Source organism: Gallus gallus, chromosome 4 (assembly GCF_016699485.2).
Source record: "Gallus gallus isolate bGalGal1 chromosome 4, bGalGal1.mat.broiler.GRCg7b, whole genome shotgun sequence".
NCBI classification, from domain to species: Eukaryota; Metazoa; Chordata; class Aves; order Galliformes; family Phasianidae; genus Gallus; species Gallus gallus.
In genome coordinates this window covers 81,079,274-81,096,556 of record NC_052535.1, presented here as the reverse complement: position 1 = coordinate 81,096,556, position 17,283 = coordinate 81,079,274, and the positions used below count along the sequence as shown (strand labels likewise).

Sequence of the window (17,283 nt, the reverse complement as noted above, 5' to 3'; positions counted from 1 at the left end):
AGTATGAACCAGAACATCTGACTAAGTTGCTCATGATTAAAGATCGAGAGGAAAAAAAAAAGAAACAAAACCCATGATGCACTTGTATTTCCTTGCAGGATACTTGTAGCTTGCCTACTTTGCTATGCAAAGTACTTATTCACTTTAAGATCAGTTATGTTTCAATAGCGAATTGTTATTAAATAGGCAAGATAAGAACACACATCTGTTAAATCGACACCAACACTCTGAATCCTTATCATTGACCCTGGTCTGCTCCATCATTATTTGCAGCTGTGTATTTCCCTTAGCACTTATGAATGCTCATCAAGGAAGCCTATGTCAAGAAGGGCAACATTAAGAGGCAGGTATGTCTCACATCTATCTGCAAAAGACACTAAAATGTATAGCACATGTGCACTGGTATTTAATGTTTATGGTGGCACATTATGTTTACACAAACATTCACATCTGGGCAGGGTCCTTTTCTGCGCTGAGGTCTGAATTAGACATTCACGGTTCTTAATGCTGATATCAATGCAAGACTTTGGGTTTCATTTCATTAATATTATTTAGAATCAAAAAGTTCTTCACTATATTAGGAAGAGATTCTTCAGTGAGAAGGTGGCTGGGCACTGGAATGGGCCCCCCAGGGCAGTAAGCACAGCCCCAGGCTGCCAGAGTTCAAGGAACGTTTAGACAGTGCTCTCAGACATGGTTTGAATTTAGGGTGATCCTATATGGAGCCAGGAGTTGGACTCAATGATCCTTCAGGATCCATTCCAACTAGGAGTATTCTGTAATGTATTTTTTTTTTTTTTTAAATGACCTACAGATAATCTGTATGGCTTCTGTGTTCTCATTTTCAAATCTGCAAAACCGCTAGAGTTCACTGGATTCTATGCAGCTATGACAACCAAGTAGAATACAAATAAGAGAATGTTAAGTATCATGCCAAACTGGATCTCATTTCCAATAGCTTCAGTAGCTTAAGTAATCAAGAACTGGTAATAACACCACAGGCTTTTGATTCATTGTGATCTTTCTATTCCTAATCAATAATTCCACTGAGTTATATATTTTCTTATCTTCTGAACTTTCTGTGAACTTGAAGTCAGCAATTCCTTTGCGTGACAGATAATAGCAGGCTACAATACTTCCTGCTACTCCTGCTGCGTACTTCTTGTGAGTTAAAGTATTCTTATTTAGAAAACCCCGTGTTCACCACATTAATAGACAATTTGTTCCTAAATGTACAATGCAATTTTTAACATGTTTTACCTAGTATTTTTGATGATTGCCCTTAGTCTAGAAACAAATGAACAACACAATTTACTGCATACCGTAGAAGTTGAAAAAAGATAGATAAGATTAAAGAAAAAGTTTGTTTCCAAACTTTTCAGATGCTTTGTGGAATGAAGAGAGGACCAAAGCTGTGGGTGCTTCCCTCTCATTTCCTTTCCCCCTTGCTTGTTCTTGCACTCCTTTTCCTTGTTTCATTTTTCTTCCTGGCAAAGATGAGTAAGAATGAGTAACAGGAATTTAGAATTAATTTTAAGACCTCTTTTTTGCTTTGTAAGACAATTCGAATGAGACATTTTCACTTAAAGACTTTGCTGACACTAAGTTATTTACTGATATTTACTGATTTGCCATTTCTAAATGTAAGGCCTCATTCATCAAAACGCAGAAGGAAGTGCATTATTTGAATTACATGCTTGAGACCAAATCCAAAATAGACTGTAAAATGTCAAACACATATCTTTGAGCTGTGAGTGATTCTCCCAAGGACTGCATGAAGTACACCAAGAGATAACACTGTAGCAGGGAGGTAAGACCTGCTACAGTTCAATACTCCAAAACCATTCCCAGTTTTGGGCTCCTTCCTGTAGTATATAGCTTGTAATATAGGCTTGAAATAGTCTCAAGTCCTCAAAGAAGTTAAATATTGTAACACAAAGTAAATATTATAACTTTTTTCAATATTTTAAGTGCAAGTGAGGAAAATGACTACTATCTAAAACTAAGCTAGAACAAATTAGTGTGATAAGGAAAACAGTAATATTCTTTATATGGATTTTACTGGTCCTTGCTTGCAAAGTTCAGAGTGACATCGAGGATGTGTTGACTTGACAAATAGAGTGTCAAGGCTTGCTTGACAATACTGAGAAGTGGCTTCCTGAGTGAACTGCCCTTTTTGGCAGAGATGCTATTCCTTCATAGTGAAGTACATGAAGAAATGCTGAATCTCACTTGAGATTACTCAGCATTACTAGCGATCAGATAGCTCTTTTCTGTGTATGGTGAGAGCTACCCTGAACATCAATTATACACAACTAACGTGAAAATGGAAGAACAAAAAAAAAAAAAAAGAAAAGAAAGATACATAGATCTAAAATGAAGACTCCATATATAACAAATGATTTTTTAACTGTCACATTCAAACAAGCTTTCAGATATGGCAGAAAGTGCATTTGACATTATGCAAAAAGAATGGGAAATCATTCGTAAATTTTATATTAATTCAGAAGAGATTATTCTTTATTAAAACTAGGAAAGAAAAGTGGATTAGCAATACCACATGGGATGCTATTACAGAAAAAAAGGCAATATTGGTTAAATCTACTCAATAAATTAAAGCCAGAAAAAATAAACAAAGACAAAAGCAATGTAGTGATAACCAATAAAAAGATCAGATAAAAGAAAAGATAAAAGAGGCTACGTTCATAGGCACTGAAAGCAGAAATGGCAGCACTCAAGGGAGACATGAGGACATTTATCCAAATGTTTGAAGACTTACTGGATATTTTAAGCCATGACAAGGAAATCCCAAAAAGGACTAATGACAGGGGAAGAGGGTGGTAGCCTATTTCAACTTATTTTAGAGGAACAGAACAAGGACAAAGATCTCCAAAATACTGCAAGAAAATGTCTTATTTTGCTAGTGAGAGATAGCAGAACTTGATGCCCATCTTGAAGAAGTCAAAAGTGCATGTTCTTAAAATAGCTTCTGAAAGATAGAAGAATTATGAATTATCAAATACAATTCAAATTATTATAGCATAGATATAAGGAAATGAAAAGGACAATGTAATATTTGTGTATATCCCTCAAGTTTGCTGTGAAAGTAGGAATCTAGCTAGAATCTACTTCTGTTCTTGTAGAAAGTCTTCAGCGTAGCCAACTACAATGAGGTAATTCAACTGCACTAATTCAAAGCAGTAGGTTTGGAGTTACCATTCATTGCAGGTTCAGGAAACATAGTAATAATTGTCTTAATTGATCTTACGTACACAAGAGCTTTCTCTTGAATAGGATGACAGAACAACATACAAGATGGCAGATGTCTACTGTCCTAAATTGCATGGGGTTTGATTTAAGAATGGATTATCATGGCACAGGGTACCAACACTGGAAATGTCTCATGTGGCAATCCAACACATTAACCATAAGCATGCTGTGAGTTGCATGCAGCTAGGATGTCACCTCGGTGATAAAGACTTTTGGGCACCTCAGTACAGAAAGGACACGGAGGTGCTGGAGCAGGTCCAAAGCAGGACAACAAGGCTTGTGAAGGGCTTGGAAAATATTCCCCAGGAGGAGAGACTGAATGAACTGAGGCTGTTTAGTCTGGGGAAAAGGAGACTGGGGGGAGACCTTATTGCTCTCTTCCAATATCTGAAAGGTGCTTACAGCAAGAGCGGCGTTGGTCTCTTGTCACTGTTGACAAGACAAGGGGAAATGGCCTTAAATTGTGCCAGGGTAAGTTTAGGTTGGATATCAGGAAAAAAAAAATCTTTACTGAAAAGATTGTTAAGCACTGGAATAGGCTCCACAGGGAGGTGGTTGAGTCACCATCCCTGGATGTCTTTAAAAACCATTTGGATGTGGTGCTCAGGGACATGATTTAGCAGAGGGTTATTAGGGCAGTATCGTTAGGTTGCAGTTGGCCTTGATGATCTTGTAGGTCTTTTCCAACCTGAGCAATTCTAAGATTGTATGACTTCTCCTCCCTCACCTTCACTAAAATCCAGTGGAGTTAATTCTGCTATATGATCATTACTGTTGAAATAGGTCTTTCTATATAAATGAGTTGAGGGAAGACATAAGCATTTGTAGCCAAAAATCTGCCCCATAACTAAACAAATTAAAAATACGTGATGAAAATGGCTGTCTTGCCCTGATGCCAAACAAACAGGATGTATAATTAATAGACATAAAGAGTACTGCAGATATCTACACCTGATTTTCTCTACTGAGAAGCTAAAGCTTTTACAGACTTGTACAACTTTATTCAAGATGCAAATGATTTCTTTAATGTAAGTCCAGAACAACCACATCCTTCCCATATATATTACTGCCTTGCATGATTAAAAAAAAAAAAAACCACAGATCAAGAAGAAGAGTCCTCAAATACAGTGCAGAGTCCTAGAAAAATAATACACTTATCCTGAGCAAACAGCACAGCTATCAGTACAGGCATCTAAGATGGCTATTTAAAGAACTGACTAAAAAAAATAAGAAATGAAGAAACCTAAAAATGAGATCACAGATAACAGAAACAGTACCAATAGAAAATAATAGAGGATATAGATCTATTTTTTCCATCATTCTGCAGTAATAGGCAGAATCTAACTTATTTCTGCAGTTATCCCAGCTTTGGTCCCAAAGGGATGAATCAACAGCACTCTCTATTTCTCCGTTACTTTTAGTTCAAATATAAGACTGACTTGAACATGTTGTCTTAGTTCCTCATTGAGGGGAAAAAAAAAAAACAAATCAATTGTTTATTTTTTATTTGGCCTTGATCCCCTACATTGTCAATGAAATATTCTTTCATAGAGAAGAATAGATTTCAAACAGATTAATTTAATCAAAATTAATTCTGGATGAGGAAACCAAAGCAGCATGCTGTACAGTAGATGGATGGGTACAGCACAATATGTACTGCATTAGTACATAGACTAATTATTGGTCTATGTACTAGTATTAGTACATAGAAGACAGAGCTATGTCCAGTCTACTGCCTAGAAAAGAGTCATCCAGCCTCTATAAACCCTTTCTTATATTCCTGGGAGCCTGTTAACACCTACCAAGCAAGAGTTCCAATGCAGGCCAATAGTTAGGAGTTAGTAAGTGTCATAAAGCCACTTTTGAGAATGAACAAAATACAGTGAGATGAGTTTGAATCAGTCTAAGGGTAGGTTTTTGAAATGATGAGTAGTAAGGTGACTACCTACCTTACCAGGTTTCTATAAGCCTTACTCTTTGCTTTATAACAAATCACTGATTTCCAAAAGCACAACTAGATTGTTCACCCTGCTCCTACCTTTCTCTCTCAGTAGAGCAAGCAGACTTTCATGAGGGCAGATTTCTCATATCTATCTTTATTCATCTCTCTGTGGTGATAAGCTACTATTTAGGCATGTAGGATCCAACTGGGTCTCATTTACCTATACGAAAATCCAAACATTGGCTTCATTGGCTTCAGTAGCGTTAATGTTGAAATGGTACATGCACACCCAAGGCTAACCCTGTCAGCATGCACTAGTGACTGAATTATTTCAGTATTACAGTACAAATCTGGTGCTAAAGAAATCACAACACAAAGACACTATTGCTCCCCATTTATTTTTAATTTTACCATATCTTTTACAATTGGCATTTCCTCATTAGAACTGCCAAATAATTGCTCAGACATTCACTTGTCCAATTCCTTTCGTTATGAAACTGTATTACTTTGAGCGAAGATATATCTGTTAAAAAGCTCTTCTAATCTGAAGCTCAAATTATTAGCTGAAAGTTTATTTCAAGTTGCAGCTCATACAAATTCAAGACATCTGCTCATAAAACTCAGTAGGATAGATAGCTCAGTCTGACTTCCTAACTACCCTAATAAGGGAATTGAATATCATGGGCATTACATCCCCTTTTTCTGACAGTTAGCTCTTGAATCCCCAAAATTCATGTGATTTTGCATTTTCTATTTACTACATTCTGAACAGTTTGATCAAACATCACAGCTTCCAGCCTAATGTCTGTCACATTAAAGGTTAGACTCTAAATTCCTGAACCTCTTCCTCTAAGTTCAAAAACACTGTTATGAAACTTTCAAATATGAAGAGCAGACCACAAATATTAGGAATTTGCTTCAGTGGTTGTTCAGCTGTCATGTTTCTAATGTGCAATTTACTTCCTGCTTGAACTTTACGAGCTACAAATTCCATTCGTTTAACCTTCCTGAGGCTCTGCAAACTTTTTTTTTTTAAAGGAGCACTCCTTATCAGATTAGTTGTCTATTTAGGAGGACTTACGGGGCACCAGATCTCTATCTTATTTTGTTCTACACGTTATGCTTTAGTTGTTCAGGCGATTACAGCTTCTACATTTCAGCTGTACTACGGTCCGTTACCTAGCACAGTTTAGTTTCAACATTACATCTTTTCTCTTTTAGATGCACTCACAACAAGGTGTCTGTTAATTAAGCAAACAAAAACTTCAGAGAAAATTGCTTACGAAATAGATTAAATTAGATCATAATCTCCAGAGGGTTTTTCTTTCCTATCAGAGCCAAGCATATTCACGTGAAATCCTTCATAATGTGGTCCAGGTCCCTAAAATAGCCAACAGATAGAAAAGAGGAGCAGCTCTGGCTGTACTGAAAAAGTAACTGGAATCAGAGTACTCCTTATCACTTCCCAAAGGCAAAGGCTGTTCTATTTCACTGAGTGGACCATTATAATACCAAGTTATGCAGTGAAAGTTATTTTGGGTATATGTTCCTTCACAGTCCAGCTTTGTCATTATAAAAATATGATCATGGCAGTAATAACCAGAATATGTCAGTCAGACTGTGACCTTCCCAAGTCCTAGAGACACTGCATTTCTGGATCCAGATGGGGCACAGAAGGTGGCATAAGAGCTGCTCAGACAAGTAATATTCACAGGGACAACATCAGACCTCTCCCCTTAGAAGTCAGCAATGTGATGATGAAGGAGTTCAGACAACTCCAAAATTAGGTACTAGCCATGAAATCAGGCTGTGTTTTTCAATACCACAGTACCCTTCAAGACCTGTCATCGATATCCACCTCTTCTACCAGATCTCTTAAGGCATTACAATGGGAAAGTTTGGCTATCTCATGCAAGCTGGTCATGTTGCCACACAGCATAAAAGGAAGACATTATTATGGACTGAAAGCAACTACTGAAGTAACTGGCTATGAGTGCATTTGTATGCTGTTTCACCTTAAAACAGCTAATTCTGTGGGTAAGGTTATGCCACTGTTGTCTGTTTTATATAAGCACACGCACTCTTCAGTTTAACACAAAATAATAATAATAAAGACTAGCTAAGAAACCAGTGTGACAGCCCTTGCTTTGAAGGAAACATGATCCAAAATCCAGGCACCAGGCTGGGCTCACAGAAGAGAACCACTGTTTATATAGCCATTATCTTTACATTCCTGTTACCCTAACCCCAGTGTTGCAGAGAATCAGAAGGCTGGAAGAGACCCCTGGAGGCCATCTGGTCCAGTCCCACTTAAGCACCTGAAGTAGGTGCTCAGGACTACACTCAGAAAGGTGACTTGAAGAGCATGGAATATAAGGAGACCAGATGCAGGAAAGAGGTTGGGAAGGGAAAACGTATTCTCCAGAACACATCAGATTTTTCTCAGGATCACATAGCATATACCTAGACTAGGGCTACACTAAACTACCTATTCCTACCCTCAATTGGGTTGGTTGAGCTAAAGAAAAAGGTATTACAGCAGCCCTGACTTCAGTTTTATTGTCATTTCATAGACTCATAGAACAGCCTAGAAGGGATCTCAAAGATCATCCAACTCCAATCCCCCACACAAAGGGGTGAAAAGCACAATGACAGCAGAGCAGCAAGATCCCAGGCCACAGCAAGTGAGAATTTGCTCACATGCAACAGCTGTGGGTACAAAAATAAGGGAAAGAAGCTGCTTACCTTTGGAAGGCCTCCAGTAGGCAGGGATCTCCTGTGAGATACCCTTCCCTCCACTGCTCAACCCTTAAATGAGGTCTGGGAAGGGCGGGATCCTGGCTCTACCCCTTCTGGCCACTCAGGTGTATTGCATGCAGCTGAGCTCCCCTGGGTTGGTCCTGCCTTCCCACCAGGTGCTCAATCACTGATTCAAGCTGTGACTTAGCATTTCTCCTATGCCTTGCTACGGGCAGGGCTGCCAACTGCAACATCAGGCAGCAGCTCAGGCTGCGCGGGGGCCCCATCCAACCTGTCCTTGAACACCTCCAGGGACAGAGTACCCACAACTTCTCTGGCAGCCCATGCTGGCACCTCACCATTCTTTCTGTGAAAAACTTCCCCCTGGCATCCTATCTAAATCTCCCCATTTTTAGTTGAAAACTGTTCCCAATAAGGTTTCCCCGAATCCTTCTCTTCTCCAAGCTGAATAAGCCCAACTCCCTCAACCATTCTCAGTAGCAGAGGTGCTCCAGCCCTCCAAGCATCTTCACTGCCTCCTCTGGACCTGCTCCAACAGCTCTGCATCCTCCTCACGTTGAGGGCCCCGGATGCAGCAGTCCAGATGGAGCCTGGTGAGGACAGAGAAAAACTCTGCGCCTGAAAATCCAAACTGTGGGAATACCACTGAAAACATCCTCGGTGCTTTCTTTCCCGTGCTGTCTAGATCTCTCTGCTTTCACAACCAAATCGTAACACCTTCCTGCTGCCTCCCTCCCACGCCCGCACTCTGTGAAGCCTGGCGTTAACCGCGGGCTCCTCATGGATCGCGGCCCATCCTGGGCCACCTGCTCACATCTTACACTGACGGTAAGTTTCTGCCTAACGCCGCGCGCCCTCAGATACGTCGTACGGCCGCCGCCCTCGACGCTCCCCTCAGCGCGGCGCCGCCGGACAACGGCGCCCCCTTGCGGGCGCAGGGCTCCCCGCAGGCAGCAGCCGCGGAGCTGCCGGGAGCCGGACCGGAGCTCTTCATGGCACCGCCAACTTTTGTCCCTGCGCCGCAGCCGCCTCCGCGAGGAGAAACCCCCGGCGGGGTGAGGACGGCGGGGAGAGCCGAGGAACCGCTCCGCCGCCGCCTCTCCCTGCAGCCGCGGCCGCTCAGCGCGGAGCAACGCACGGCTCTCCGTGCGGTTTCCCCCCCGTTGGGGTGTTCAGCCGAGACGGGCGCGGCGGCTTCACCTGGCGGCACTGAGCATGCGCGCGGCGGCGGGGCACGCCGCCGATTGGGAGCGCGATGCAAGAGTAGGACGGAGCCGGCGGGCAGCCGCGACTTCGCGCTGCCGCGCCGCCGGAGCGGGGCCGCCGGGCGCCGCCGCTCCCCATGGGATTTGATGCCGCCGCTTTGGACGCTGCTTCCTGCGAGGATCCAGCACCTGCCGGCGATCCCCCTCGGCTGAGCGTCTGCGCGGAGCTGCCGGGCATGACCGGGCGGGCGGCAGGAGAGAGCCGTGCCCCGCTGTCCCCTCGCCGGGGGCCGGGCGGAGGCAGCGCGGCGGTGCCCTGAGGGGTCGGGGGAGGCGCGCGGCGCAGCCTTCGGAGCCGTCGGCGGGGGGCGATGAGGGGGGCGGCGGGGCGGTGGCGGGGCGGCGGGGCGGGGCGGGGGCTCCGCGGGGCTCTGTAGGACGGCGGCGGCCCGCACACCCGCCATGGATCTGCTGCTGCTGGGGAACACCAGCCTGGGCTCCCCCAACGGGTCCCTGGCGCTGCTGCCCCCCTCGTCGCCGTCCTCCGCCGCCCTCCTTCAGCCTCCTTCCCCCTACTCGCCTGCTGCCGTGGCCAGCCTGGCGGCCCTGGTGGGTTTCATCATCGTCTTCACTATCGTGGGCAACGTGCTGGTGGTGATCGCCGTGCTCACCAGCCGCGCGCTGAGAGCTCCCCAGAACCTCTTCCTGGTGTCGCTGGCCAGCGCAGACATCCTGGTGGCTACTCTGGTCATGCCTTTCTCCTTGGCCAACGAGCTGATGAACTACTGGTACTTTGGCAAAGTGTGGTGCAACATCTACCTGGCGCTGGATGTGCTCTTCTGCACCTCCTCCATCGTCCACCTGTGTGCCATCAGCCTCGACAGGTATTGGTCGGTCACGCAGGCGGTGGAGTATAACCTCAAGCGGACACCTCGGCGGATCAAGGCCATCATTGTCACCGTCTGGCTCATTTCTGCTGTCATCTCCTTTCCGCCGTTGATCTCCATGTACCGGGACCCTGAAGGAGATGTCTTTCCCCAGTGCAAGCTCAATGATGAGACATGGTACATTCTTTCTTCTTGCATTGTCTCTTTCTTTGCACCCTGCCTCATCATGGTGTTGGTCTATATCCGTATCTACCGTGTGGCCAAGCTAAGGACCAGGACCCTCTCTGAGAAGCGTACGATGCCAGAGGGGTCCTCCCAGACTGAGAACGGCTTGAGCCGCGCTGCTGGGGGCTGCACGTCCCTGAGGATGCAGTTGGGAGAGAACGGACATTATTCAGTGCACCACTGGCGCAAAGCCTCTGAGCTGGAGGACATTGAGCTGGAGGAGAGCAGCACCTCAGAGAGCAGACGGAGGCGGAGCCGGGAGGAGCATCCTCGCAAAAGCAGCAAGAGCCAGTCCTTCTCCTACTCATATTCCTCCAAGCACTCCAGTAGCCGTCTTTCCCGCTCCAGCAATCGCTCCATGGAATTCTTCTCATATCGCCGTCGTCGGAAGCGTAGCAGTATCTGCCGTAAGAAGGTCACCCAGGCCCGGGAGAAACGCTTTACCTTTGTGCTGGCTGTGGTCATGGGGGTCTTTGTAGTTTGCTGGTTTCCTTTTTTCTTCAGCTACAGCCTCTATGGTATTTGCCGGGAGGCATGTGAGGTCCCTGAGACTCTCTTCAAGTTCTTCTTCTGGATTGGGTATTGCAATAGCTCCCTCAACCCAGTCATCTACACCATCTTCAACCAGGACTTCCGCAGGTCCTTTAAACACATTCTCTTTAAGAAGAAGAAGAAGAACTTTAGGCATTGAGCTGGAGGGATAAGAGAGATGAATTTGCCTTGAGCAGAAGTGGAGTTAAAATGGAAGGGAAAGGCTCTGTGCTGAAAAGGAAGGGAGGGAAGAGAACATGGGGTTGGGGCATAGAGAGAAGGAAGAGGGCTCGCCCCCTTGGTGATGCAGAGTGTGGTGGGATATGGGGATGGTATCAGGGAGGCTGAGCACGTTCACCACGGTACAGAATGGCAACATGGTGCTGAAGGAGCTGTTCTGGGGTGTGGATGGGTAAACTGGAATGGGAGGAATTGTCTTTGAACCCCAACGGATGACACAGGGAGTCCATAGAGTAAATTGGATAAGACACTGAAATGGAGAGGCCCAGAACTTATAGGGGCTCTGCATTCTGTGGGAAAACAAGCAGGGACAGCAAGAGGAAAAGATTAAGTGGCAGTTGTGCTGGAATAACGGATCTGAGTCCTAGCAGAGCAGCTGTGGCCATGGATGATGGGCTTGTCCCAGTAAGAAACTGGCTATTACTGCTTATCTGGGGAAAAGTGCTAGGCACCAGGCACTGGCAGTCTTCTGAATTATGAAAGGATTTAAATGTTTGCCAAAAAAAAAAAAAAAAACCCTAAAGAACAATCCAAACTCTTTTCTAAATAAACCTTTGTACTGTTAAAACCTTCTGAATGATGATTTTACACAGGGCTTACGTCAAGCATGGGGTATTCTTTTTCTTACGAGGGGTTTTTGCACATAGAGCTGGATGGGAAATGTTTTTCCTGCCTTCCTGTAAAATTTGTTAATGGGACAAATCTGGGAGTTTTGCATGTTCTCATGAAGTGTGATAAAGAGCACATACACACAGTGACCTTATTTCCCCCTGTTGGAGTTCCAGGCAGTACATTCCTACTCCATTCCTGTCAGATCAGTGGCCCAAGAGCCTTGCTTGCTTTCCTGGAGCAGGCGGCTTGTTTAAGGCAAAGATTCCAGCTTAAACCAATTTCCATTAAAACGAAATCATTTCGCTGAACCAAACTAAAATTTTTCTGAAGTCAAATTTCTAACTAGCTCAACTTAAATGTACTGTGGGGAACTTTCTCCCCATCGTTGTAGGTCCCCCTCAAAAGGCTTATCTCAGGGCTGGATGGATGCTGCTCTTATCCTCAGACAGGCAGTCAGAGGCACTCTGCTATGCAGATTTTCAGAAGAAGAGCAATCACCACACCACTGAGGTCTTTAAATCCTTCGTATTTACAGACTTAGAGCAACTAAATCCTTTCTATTTATTTTCTTTAATGAGAAGCATACATTACAGGTTGTCAGTGGTTTGTGTGAACAAATCTCAAATGAAGGTGCAGCTGTTCCAAACCTTTAATATTAATGCTGCCTTCTTTCCCTTTTCCTGTTTGAATTTCTAGTTCATGATTTCAGAGTATTTTGTTGGGGGCCGGGGGGGGAGAAGAAGCATTTGAATAGTTATTAAAGCAAGCTGTATTTCCCATGGATTTATGACATATAAAATGTCATAAACTGTAATGAAGAGAATGAGAGGCAGGGGCTCATTTCTGTGTATTCCTCACTGAGTGCATACTGAGTATAAGACTCAGCTGAACATTTACATCCCTTCTCCAGCTGTGCTGCTGCAAGATGTGTATTATGTTTGCAGGGGTAAATAATGCTCCATTTTGTTATGTGTATCACTCCTTCCATAGGCAGTAGGATTTGGCATCTGCCTCAAATGAACCTTTCCATAGTAAACAGCTCTTGGAAAAAATAGAATGAAATAAACAGCAAGCTGCTTGAAACAGCTAAATTAAATACATACCTGGAAATAATTAGATATGCCCTTCTTTACTCCCTCTCTTCTGTCTGAAAAGTGTTTGTGCCCTCTCTTCTTTTGAAATCTCTACATCAGGAGGAGAAATGATAGAGCAGTCAGTTTGTTTCATCAGTTTTTCATTCAGTTCACTTAACCCTGGAAAAGCAAGTTGGCGGTGGTTACTATTCTGGTGTTAATTCAATAAACAATTTCACTTCAGGGCCATCTTAAGTGGGAGGGAGTTCTGCCTAAGTAAGTATTAGTTGATTGCACCAAATGTGTTTAAAGTTTGCTTGATTTCATTAAAGAAGCAACTGAGACATTTTCAATGTCTTAAATCCATAACTTAGTGGGTCCTTTCTTGAAATAAGGCTTGGAGTTGTAAAAAGATTTGAACTTTGTTTAAACATTTGCATTTAAAGAAGGCACGTTAAGACATTTTCAGGAGCATCCCTATGTAAAATACAACTGTTTTGGTACAAGTATGTACCTGAGACAGACAAATAGAAGAAAAAATAGCAACAGACCGAGAGGAGGAAACTACAAGCCATTTTCTTTTGTGTAAAATGGAGAATTCTTTTTAAAATGACATTGACGAGAGCTGATCAAGATCAGATAGTTTCTAGGTAATCATGTAGCTAAAAAGTTCAGGTTTGTTTTATATGAATAAACTATATAATTGCCAGAGCAACCAAAGCAACATATGGTATAGAGCTACTACCTCTGAGCTACCGGATAGTTTCATTAGAGATACCCATTCCTACGGAGATAAGGGTCTATTTTGTCACCTAATGTTCATTTAGATTGGATTCCCAGTCTGCAGAAACAGCAGTTTCACTGTTGCACTGTTTTTTAAGTCAGAGTTGTTGTCTATAAGCGCAGTCCTTCCCCTTCGTTTTCATAAAATTCAAGGAGTCAAAAGAAATTTAACTAACAGGTTTAAAGTGGAGGTAAAATATGTATGGAATGGCTGATGTGCCTTAAAAGTAATTTCTTTGCTATCAGATTATTCTGTAATCATCATACAATGCTTCTATTTTTGTTTTGCATTTCAAAATGCCTACAAAGGGATTGATGCAGATACCGAACATCTATGTATAGCAGCATATGAAAACCAGGACATTCTCTGTGGTTTTAATTTCTCTCAGATACTCATCTTTTTCAATGTCTCGAGGATTTTATTTCTTCTGAGCTAGGTAAAGAGTAATATTCATCAATAAGGACGCGCAGTATACACCCCCTTTTAAGTGCATTTCCCTCTAAATTAGTGAATACAGAGGATTTCTATAAATATTGTTTTTAATGTAACTACTGAATATGCTTCAAGGAAGTAAAATGGGGCTGATTTATTTTTTTAATTAGTGTTCTGTTATTACTTGTAATAGCTGAAGACTGGAATTTGTAACATTGTGTGTTGTTAACATTGCATAAAAGGTTATCAGCTCTGCAGCTTGCACTGTGGTTGTACTTCCACTCTAAGTTGGCTCATGGCACATTAAGGAAAAATGCAGCCAATGAGGCTTTTGCATAAGAAAAAGGGAGAAGATATGTTTCAATTGTATTCATTTGTATCTTTGACTACATCTGAGGAGCTGGTGGAAACACTCTTTCTCTGCTATTGTGGAAGAAAAAAATGTTACTATAAAGCCATATTGATTTTAACAAGCACCTGATCTTTAACTGTTCATTTGTGTATTTCACCACAAAGAATATTTTCTGTCAGTCTAAAGCGAGAAGCTAATGCTTCATTTTCAGAACCAATTTTCTGAACAGTACCACTATTGGTTCGTTATTGAAATATCAAACAATACAACTTAGCTAGGATGAGAACTCAATGCTGCTATCGTTAAGCTCCTCTGTGGGAGTTTTGTATGAGTAAGGCCCACAGGATCAGCCTCTTCAAGACTTGAGGCAGATGGAGGGTACCTTATATACAGGAGATCTGACAGGATCGCAGCTTTAAAGCATTGTCTAAAGTAAGAATCAGTCCCTTGTTGTTCTGTGTGATCATTTTATAAAGAAATCCTGTTGCTCCAAGAACACTGACAATTTCTGGGAAGTAAAACAGATGAAAGACTGTACCACGACGGCTTTGTGCACACTGAGCTGCATCGTCCTTTGTGAGTAATCCCAGAAAACTTCGGTAGAGTTTTCTTGTGAATGAGGGAGCTACTCGGTGTGGGCAAGGATGTTGCATTTTTTTTTCAGTAAACGTGCCCGTGGAATGTAAGTAAACATTTGTAAATGTACAGCTAATTGAAAGCAGTCCTCCTGGCTTCACTTTGTTCAAACCTATAGGAAGAGTGGTGTGGGTCAGGGTGTTTGTTCAAACCCATGGAAGGTGTGGCTCAAGGGATTTTTGACTGCATTAGGGCAGCAAAGCTTACTGTATTTTTAGAATAAGTTATATGAAGAATATTGTCTAATTGCATCTGTTTTTCAGGGAAGAAAACTGTTGGTCTCTCCCTCACTCCCTGGAAGTTGATATTGGCTAAAACAGCATTTGAGATATAGAAGGATTTTGTAGGACACGTCAGTAATAGCATGCATTTCATGAGAATGCTCTAACTTTAACCTATGACTACAGTCAAGAAGGAAGGAATGCCTACAATTTGTGCAAAGTGAAAGCCAGATGCTATTTGTGGGTTTGTTTTCATGGTCACTCATGAAGTTGGTGAGGAGCAGGCAGCCAGAGGCTTCAGATGAAACACTCTAGACTTAGAGGGAGCACAGTGTGTGAGGAAATGACTACCCAGAGCCTCTTTTACCCTCTTTACACCTTAGACAAGAACACTGGAGGTTTATTGCTTTCGTGTTAGCAGATGTTAATTTGCCTTCCAGATCTGTGGATCAACTACGTCATACAGAAGATGCTATGGGAGGAGGTAGGGTTAGGGAATTGCTCACTTCAGTGTTCAGCACCTAGCATAAGCTTGTCCTTTGTCCTTGCAACTGAACCAAAATACAACTTGTCACTTTGACTCCTAAGGCCACGTAGCATCAATAATTCTACACTGAATTCAGTTTACTTTTCACAGAAAGCATTGTTTTTTTACAATCTGCCCATCTCTGCACTGAGGCCACTTGAAGCATGGAGGGAAGGGACAATAAGCAGTTTGAAGAGTTGTGAGTGTCTTGCAAAATTTCCCTGGGTCGTATTCTGATAACTGAGCTGGCTTAAATTTTGTGCCTTCCCAATCGCTTTGAACTCCTAGGAAAGGCCGACAGAGGTCCATGACATGGAAATAGTGGACATACTGCTTCTCAGGGAAGCATATGTCAGGTCTCTCAGGGAATATACCAGTAGCCCAGTTTTCCAGTGATAACTCTATTACTGTTTTTAACAGGCAAGGCTTGGGTATCTTGAACTCATGGTGACTGTCATGCTTGGTTTGAATTTAGGTGATGCCTACATTTGGCACATTGCTTTTTTTTTAAGTGGCAGCCTTGAAACTGCCAGAAGTATAAGTAGTTTCTTAAACATTTACAGAAGTTCAGTTTAATTCATTTCTCTCGCATGCACTTCACCACACTATCCCACATATTTTGTATTTTAACTGCACAGCAGTTGATAAGGTAGAGGAAGATTGCTGGCGTCTTAAAAGAAAAGAGAAAGGGAAAGGGAAATGAGCACAGGTACAGAAAATACTATGAAATGAAACATGGTCTAGTTCCAGCCTAGCATTTTATCACCAGATCTGTCAGGCAAAATTGCAGTTTATTTTTTAATAGACTGTGCTAATGGAACTGTTTACACAAGGAAAAAAAAAAAAGCTTTTCTGTCAATGAATGGCATTCTACTATGAAATAATTTGCTATACTTTTCTGAAATATCTGATGAAAAGTAAAACAGCACTTAATTCAATTTGCCTATATGTAGCTCTCTTAAAAAATGCTTTATTAAAAGTCCCGAATGTAAAATACAAAAATGTAGCTGTCTGCTTCGTCAAAATCAATTAGTTTTAAGTGTTTCAGCATTTTTGTGAACAGCAGTCGTTCATTTTCTGTGATACTCTTTCCTGACAGCTCTCTGCTGACAGAGAAAGCTGTAAATTCCATTGACAACAGGGGAAAAAAAAGATTTGTATTTCCCTCTGTTAGCTCTCTTAATCCCTTCCAATTAATTAAAGTCAAGCCACGAGAAGTAGTTCTTCTGCTGTGATGTCTAACAAGTGGTATGAGTCAGGGAAATAAGAACCTCGCTGGTTCTGAATTGTATGGCACTCAGTACAGAGGTTAACCCTAGGTTGCAGATACACCCTACTCTTGGTTTTGTTCTCTATGCCTTTGACCCAAAATTGCAAATGATTTCCTCTGTGATGTAACAGTTTCAGCACAGCATCCCTTTCAACTATGTCCATTGGAGTAGGAAATTAATACTGAGGTCTCCTACTTCCTCACTGAGTGCTTTAGCCAACAGACTATTTATAAAGGTGATACAGCTAAAATGCTTTTCCTTTAGGCATATAAATGTTTTATTTGACCTAGCTTTTTGTCTCTCAGTAGACTAACAC

The 17,283-nt window shown here is 42.5% G+C and overlaps 1 protein-coding gene across 1 annotated transcript; it reads left to right on the top strand.

Moving 5' to 3' along the window:
• Positions 1-9,187: 9,187 nt before the first annotated feature.
• ADRA2C (adrenoceptor alpha 2C) lies at positions 9,188-14,435 on the top strand. The gene has a single exon (XM_004936302.5). The coding sequence runs from the start codon at positions 9,640-9,642 to the stop codon at positions 10,978-10,980; it is 1,341 nt and encodes a 446-aa protein (XP_004936359.1). The 5' UTR covers positions 9,188-9,639; the 3' UTR covers positions 10,981-14,435.
• The last annotated feature ends 2,848 nt before the right edge of the window (positions 14,436-17,283 follow it).

Coding starts and splice junctions, on each gene's coding strand:
- ADRA2C (XM_004936302.5), top strand. CDS start 9,640: ATGGATCTGCTGCTGCTGGGGAACACCAGCCTGGGCTCCCCCAACGGG.